The sequence below is a fragment of the Podarcis raffonei genome, chromosome 15, assembly GCF_027172205.1.
Source record: "Podarcis raffonei isolate rPodRaf1 chromosome 15, rPodRaf1.pri, whole genome shotgun sequence".
In the NCBI taxonomy this organism is placed as follows: Eukaryota; Metazoa; Chordata; class Lepidosauria; order Squamata; family Lacertidae; genus Podarcis; species Podarcis raffonei.
This window is the reverse complement of record NC_070616.1, coordinates 10,058,744-10,066,336: the sequence shown is the minus strand read 5'-3', so window position 1 is coordinate 10,066,336 and position 7,593 is coordinate 10,058,744. Positions and strand designations below refer to the sequence as shown.

Below are 7,593 nucleotides of genomic sequence, written 5' to 3'. Positions count from 1 at the left end.
CAGGGTTTGAGCAATGATAATTGGATTTAACCACATAATGGAACAGCTGGGGCAGGAAAAGTGTATGAATATCTTTGTCTCAGCTTAGGTTTTATAAATTTGCTATTACATTGGTGTCGGACTGTGTTTTGACATCAAACTGGGTTGTTGTTGTTGTTTAGGGGAGGAGGTGTAAAATCACTAAACCCCATGCAAAAATTGTGTTATGATCAAATCTAATCACAATGCACACAGAATGTAATGAGAAAGGTTTTCTAATATTCCCAGTGAGGACAAAACTATGGCCAATGTGGAGGAGGGTCATTCACACACATTTCTTTCTACTGTTGCTAATAATTTTGCTCCTTAAAACCATAGTTTCCCTGACAGTAGAGGCAGGGCACAGCCATCATGGCTGGTGGCCAACTCTAGGCCTCTCCCTCCATGGATTTTGGAAACTAGCTAGACTTACTCCCAGGTCAATGGGTTTCAGACTACTGAACTGAACAGCTGGGCAAAACTCATTGGCTACGACTGCAGCTTCTCAAAAGGAAATGTACATCTACAATGGGCTTCATTTCCAGATGTACAAAACAGTATTATCCTATTGAGTGGACATCTCCTTATAAACCAGACTTTGGAAGAAACCTTTTGACAGCTATAAAACCATTCCCATTTGCTACTATGATTGAATAATACCAATGTGTGTGGGTATGTTTTAGCCATTTATACCATGCCTTAAATGGCTACATTTGCACAGGTGCATTGACTGCCTGAAAAGGAGGCATTTTGTCAATATAAGTATAATTAGTTGTATAATATCCATATGTTTACATTTTTATATATATACCTAATAGTTTTTATGTTTTTATTGGGGATGCTAAGTAAAAAAAGAAGACGACTGAAATCTTTCAGTCAGGCTTACTCCCAATAAACCTGGTATATCACTGTAGCTTTAAGTTGGGAACTCCTCAACAGACACCTAGGTATCAGAAGTTGTTTGAAACTCCATCTTTGTCACCACTTTTGAGCAATACCTGTTCTGCAGAAATGAAAGTTGCTCCTGTCAATGGGTTCATTCAGCTCCTGGCATGGTTCAGAAGAACATAAGAAAACCTTGCTGGATCAGGCCCACAGTCCATCCAGTCTGGCATCTTGCTCTCACAGTGTCCTACCAGGTGCCGGTGGGAATCCCTCAGGTAGGACCCAAGCAAAAGAGTACTCTCCCTTCTTGTGGTTTCCAACAACTGATATTCAGAGCCATAGTTTCCCTGACAGTAGAGGCAGGGCACAGCCATCATGGCTGGTGGCCATCTCTAGCCCTCTCGCTCCATGGATTTTGGCTTCCAGCCATGATGGCTATGCCACTGCCATTGAGATTGTGCTACTGAATACCAGTTGCTGGAAAACGCAGGTGGACAGAGATGTGTGGCACTCATGTCCTGCTTTCAGATTTCTCACAAGCATCTAGCCAGCCCCTGAGAGAACAGGATGCTGGACTGTCATATATCAGACTACCAGGTTCTGATCAATAAACCCCCTGACAAACCATTATGGGGCTTTAGGCCCTAAAGAGCCTGCTATTGCGCTCCCCAAATCATTTGTTATTCTCTCTATATTTTTTTAAAATTTATTTCCTCTAGTTATGGATTGGCATTGTAAAACGGGAGCAAATGGTGACTAGGTTCAGAAACATTTGAATAAGACGGACTAGAGGAAGGTCAACAGACTGACTGTACATTAAATATGAAGCCATTTATGAAGTAGGCGCCTATCACAGCACTGTTTCAAAATGTGGTAGGAAGACTTTGCATTGGCCTTAAATCTCCAGGGTGCTGCATCTGATTTAAAAAAAACCCTGATGGAAAAAAAAAGGGCAGTGGACACAGGGAGTGCAATAATAATTTTAAAAAGAAGCAAAATGGTGGTGGGCCACGGTCTTATATTTAACAAATGAACAAAATCCTCCGGACTGCATAATTTGTTAATTATGCATTTGATTGTCCCTGTACAATCCCCCGCAATGCCAGTGGGGTTAAACAGAACCATTGAAGTCAGACGAAGATAAGCAAAAATGGATGGTTTTTAAGCTTACTATGGTGGTATAGATTTCAATTTCCTGGGAAAGCTGAACCATTAGAAATATATAGATATAGATATAGATATGCTTCAGAGTTTCTGTAAGATAGCTAGCGGCAAAACTGTCTCCAGTTGGTGTCGCATTTTCTGGGTGGCCACAAAATACCGCTGGGTGAATGTGAATCCTCATTCCGATCTCCTGCCACCACGCCAAAAAATCAAAAATAAAAATTCAGGGCTCTTCTGGGTTGTTTTTTATTGCGTTAGGAAACAAAAACCATTAAAGCATTAAGACAGCCCTTTTATGTCCCTGCCAAGAGGATATAGTTGATTTACAGGTACGCTGCTGGCCTGGGGTTCTCTATCGAACCGTCTGTCCTTATCCATCCGCCATTCCGTCACCCATGCGATCTCTCCTCCTTTTTTCCCATTTGTTTTTAAAGTTGATCAGGGAGAAAGTTCACCGGACAGCATGCGCATGCGTGGATCGTTTTTTTGTTTCACAGTGTTATATGGCTACTCCATGCCACTTCGGAGGATCTGGTTGGCTGCAATCAACATGACACTGATAATAAAGGCCATAGCAAAAGCGCATATTAAGCTTTTCCGTACACAAGTCTGTCGGTTTTGTTTTTGAGAATGCACTAGGAGAGAAAGAGAGAGAGAGAGAGCATAATGACCTTTTTGTTTTAAAGTTACTGTATTTTTCCGTCTATAAGACGTCCCCATGTATAAGACCCACCCCCCCCTATTTTGGGGGACTCAATTTTAAGAAAATGAGGGGAGATGGCCCAAAGTTGTTGAGCCTCTCCACCCACGAAGCTGTAGGCAGGAAACACCCCCTAGATCATTTCCTTTGCGTAGCGGCATCGGCTGGATGGTTAGAGGGCAACTTCCCCTGATGCCGCAGCGTTCAGGAAATGATCGAGGGAATGGGGGAAGTTGCACTCCTGCCAGTCAGCACCCCATATCACTCCCCGCTTGCTGCAGCATCAGGGGAAGCTGTGTGCCACCAGCCAGAGTTCCCAGATTGCTCCCTGAGCACAGTGGCATCGGGAGAAGCTTTGCGCCCCCAGCCAGGGTCCCCAGATCGCTCCTTGCTCACTGCGGCATTGGGGGAAGCCATGCACCCGCCAACCGGACAGGCTGCTTCTCTCCCCATGCCACTATTTGTGTATTGGACGACCCCAGTTTTTAGATGTGAGATTCAAAAAACCTCGTCCAATACAAGGAAAAGTATGGTACTTATCAATTTGATCATTATTGATACACATTACGCAGCATACAAAATGTAGCCCAGCCGTCCATTTTAATTACTTTGATTGGAATTGAGTTGGATACAACCCAGAGTAGGCCCACTTAAATTAATGGACCTACAGTAGCAGTCATGTCCATTGCTTTCAATGGGCCCACTCTGAGTATGACTAGGATTGGATGCAACCCATAATTGCAAAGCATTTAACCATGTGGGTCCAGGACCTTCACTTCAGAAACAAAGCCTGGAAATTTAGAATCTGAAATATGGGTGCATCTCTATGTACCCTCCAATACAATGTGGCCCAAATCTGGAAAGACGCCTTCCGGGTCGGCGCTCCAGCACATGACCCATGTGAAATTGTGTACCCAAAATTCAACTCGAGATTGCAGTGTGAGATCTTGGTCCGAAATCATACAAGAGCAAGTCGCCTAAAATGGCTGCCATGCTCTTGTGGGGGGAAACAGGATGTCCTGGTTTTTCTGGGGCAGTAGATGGGCATGTCTCTATGCAAGAATGCCTTAGACTGCCACACAGTTGACTTAAGTTGTCTTGGTGAGTGATCTGAACAAACTGTTCTGCCTGAGATATGCAAGAGAACCTCACCTTCAAATTCTGTTTGACAGTTGCCAGAGTTCTCATTTAAGCTCTCTTCCTCGTTGATTATGATGTTTTCAATATCTTTCATTGTTAAGTGGTCCTGGAACGCATGGTACAGTATATGTTTCAGCTCCTCCAGAGTTATCCGCTGCATGTCAAACTGTGGGAAGTCAATGAGAACTTAGTTTGAATTGTCGTTCACACACTACACATTACCTTTCACATTTGAATCAGAATAACTACCCCCCCCCCAAAAAAAAACCATGCCAAAGTTTGAGGGCCACATTATCTTGTGGCCAGGCTTCCTGGAGTTACGTGCCAATAACAGGCAGGCAACAGGCAAACATTGGTGGCATAAAGAATGTGACTCTCAACTTTCTGATGACTGTGAGGAATGAGGATGTTGATTTTTCACATGTAACAGTTGGTCAACTGTCAGAAGTCCAGGCAACTGGAGATATTTAGAGCTTGTAGTCAGAACGTGGTTGCAATAAGTAGACAAGTGTCAGCAGTCCAGATCGACTCAGATATTGATGGCTTGTGGTTAGAATGCTCATAAATGGGACAGTTTGTGGCTGAAAGACAGTTTATTGTAAGCTTCAGCAGCTATAGAACTCGCTTACACCTGTTAGTGGTCAGGATGCGGATCTGTCACTTAAGCCACTATGTAAATGCATAGAAATAAGAAATCAAATAAGGGAAATGTTAATAGGATAATTAGGCAGTCGTGATAGACTGTAAACCTTGCAGTACCCAGCCAATGTGAGACAAGGGAGGGAACCTGCACTCCAGGTATAGAAAATATAAGCTTAAAGGACCCCTGAAAGTTAAGTCCGGTCACAGGTGACTCTGGGGTTGCAGCGCTCATCTTGCTTTACAAGCCGAGGGAGCCGACATTTGTCCGCAGACAGTTTTTCCAGGTCATGTGGCCAGCATGACTAAGCCGCTTCTGGCACAATGGAACACCAAAACCGGAGCAGCGCACGGAAACACCGTTTACCTTCCTGCCGGAGAGGTACCTATTTATCTACTTGCACTTTTTTTGGCGTTCTTTCAAACTGCTAGGTTGGCAGGAGCTCGGACCGAGCAACAGGAGCTCACCCCATTGTGGGGATTCAAACCGCCGACCTTCTGATCAGCAAGCCCTAGAGGCTCAGTGCCTCCTTTGGATACCCGCTTTTGCAAGAATGTTTTTTATTCAATAAATTCTTTGCTGCTTCACCAATTCTGCTTAGATTTTATTTTGAAGGTCTCAAGACCCACTTCTAACATGATTGGAATGTAGATTACTGCACAAAGGGAAAAGGTTTATACACGTGCTCCTTTCCATCTCCACCCTCCGTTCAGGCAAGAGAGAGGCATGCCAATGGTTCATGGTCTCATAGGGCTGTGCACAGGATTTGGTCAAATCCTGAATTCAATCAGGGCAATTTGGGATGATTCATGCCCTGTTCAGATCAGGTCAAGCAACTACAAATCACTACAGAGTGGACCAGGTTATCCTGAATTATTTTGTAGCAATCTACATCTCAAACCATTGTTTCAGAAGGCCAGACAGACAGTCTCAAATATGTTGCAATTAGAAGAAGAAGAAGAGGAGGAGGAGGAGGAGTTTGGATTTGATATCCCGCCTTTCACTCCCCTCCAGGAGTCTCAAAGCGGCTAACAATCTCCTTTCCCTTCCTCCCTCACAACAAACACTCTGTGAGGTGAGTAGGGCTGAGAGACTTCAAAGAAGTGTGACTAGCCCAAGGTCACCCAGCAGCTGCATGTGGAGGAGCGGAGACGCAAACCCGGTTCCCCAGATTACATGACTACCTCTCTTAACCACTACACCACACTGGCAGGTAAAATAACACATAGGCAGAACACAGGGCAGGTATCAACTCTGATCATAATGCACAGGGTTAGGGTAGAATGTTCTCACCTTAACCAAGAACCCCCTAATCACAGTGCTTGTGGAAGGTGGGGAAATCTTAAAATGAAGAATGTGTTTGGTGGCACTGGGGTGCTGTCATCCACCCCAACCCTCCTTGCAGCCTATCTAGTGCAGAAAAGTCTGCTTTAACTGGCAAAATCTCTAGCAGATTCCCAAGCAGAAATGTTTCCAACTCATCCAACCCAAGCTGGAGATGTCTAGGAGCAGACCTGGAACCTCCTTCCTTTTGTATGCATCATCAAATACATTTCTAAAAAGTGAGCAATTTTTTCATTCATAAGAAGAACCTGCAGGATCAGGCCAATGGCCCAACTAGTCCAACATCCTGTTCTCGCAGTGGCCAACCAAATGCACCTATGGGAAGCCTGCAAGCAGGATCTGAGCACAAGAGATCTTTTGTCTCCTGCTGTTTTCAAGTAATTGGTATAGAGAAGCATTACTGCCTCCAAGCACAGGGTCAGAGCATTGCCATCATGGCTAACATCCACAGATAGCCTTTTCATCCATAAATTTGTCTTATCTACTAATGCCATCTAAGTTGGTGATAATACAGCCTCCTATGGGAGGAAGTTCCATAATTTAACTCTGCACTCAACTATGAACCTCAGTCTGGTGGGGTTATATATATATATATAGTCAAATTTTCGCATCAGAATGGCAGTTTCTAGCTGCTTTGTTGCGAGGGGCATCATCCTGAGCTGAGCAATTTTTGTTATAAGCACACTACAGTGGTACCTTGGGTTAAGTACTTAATTTGTTCTGGAGGTCTGTTCTTAACCTGAAACTGTTCTTAACCTGAAGCACCACTTTAGCTAATGGGGCCTCCTGCTGCCGCCGTGCCGTGAGAGAACAATTTCTGTTCCCATCCTGAAGCAAAGTTCTTAACCCAAGGTCCTATTTCTGGGTTAGCGGAGTCTGTAACCTGAAGCGTATGTAACCTGAAGCATATGTAACCTGAGGTACCACTGTATACAGTTGTACCTCATGTTACATTTGCTTCATGTTACGTTCTTTCAGGTTACGTCCCACGGTGACCTGGAAGTACCAGGAAGGGTTACTTATGGGTTTCGGAGCTTGCACATGTGCACAAGTGACAAATCGTGCAGCACACCTGCGCAGATACGGCGCTTCAGGTTGTGCTCTTTTCATGTTGCGAACAGGCCTCCGGAACGGATCCCATTCGCAACCAGAGGTACCACTGTACAAGCATAGAGTTGTAGAATTGGAAAGTAACCTGATGTTCATTTAGTCCAACCCCTTGCAATGGAAGAATCACAGTTAAAGAACTCCTGACAGATGCCACCCAACCTCTGTTTAAAAACCTCCAATGAAGGAACGTCCACCACCTTCCACTGAGAATTTGCAGTGGTTTCCTCAAGAGTTGTACATTTTTCTATAAATTCTATTAAGCAAAAGTATTAGAGATCCTCAGTCTGGGGAGAGAGGAAAAAAACCCCACAATCCTAGGCAATGTAGAGATCAAATCCTGCAACTGTGCAGCTGCTATGGGAAGGCTGCATATTTCAGAGAAAAAAATAAGAATGAGCAAGCTGTTCCCGAAATACCCACAAGAGGTAGCCAAACACAGGATTTTAAAATAACCCACAACTCCGTTTTATGAACGGTGGTTGTCATGAGTAACACCGCTTTTATATTCATTCTAGAAGGAAGTACAATAGAGAAAAATGAAGCTGCAAATTACCTTGCTTACAACTCAACAGGCGAGCCAGGTGAGCATCGC

At 44.2% G+C, this 7,593-nt stretch overlaps 1 protein-coding gene across 4 annotated transcripts in view; it reads right to left on the bottom strand.

The window, feature by feature from the left end:
• Nucleotides 1-1,715: 1,715 nt before the first annotated feature.
• Nucleotides 1,716-7,593, bottom strand: part of CALN1 (calneuron 1) — a 142,219-nt gene continuing 136,341 nt past the window's right edge. For all 4 annotated transcript variants that reach the window (XM_053366781.1, XM_053366782.1, XM_053366783.1 and 1 more), the window contains 2 exons: nucleotides 3,920-4,073; nucleotides 1,716-2,702 (listed from right to left, as the gene is read on the bottom strand). In XM_053366781.1, coding sequence (XP_053222756.1) covers nucleotides 2,575-2,702; nucleotides 3,920-4,073 — 282 coding nt within the window. In that variant the 3' untranslated portion in view covers nucleotides 1,716-2,574. The remainder of the gene's footprint in view (nucleotides 2,703-3,919; nucleotides 4,074-7,593) is intronic.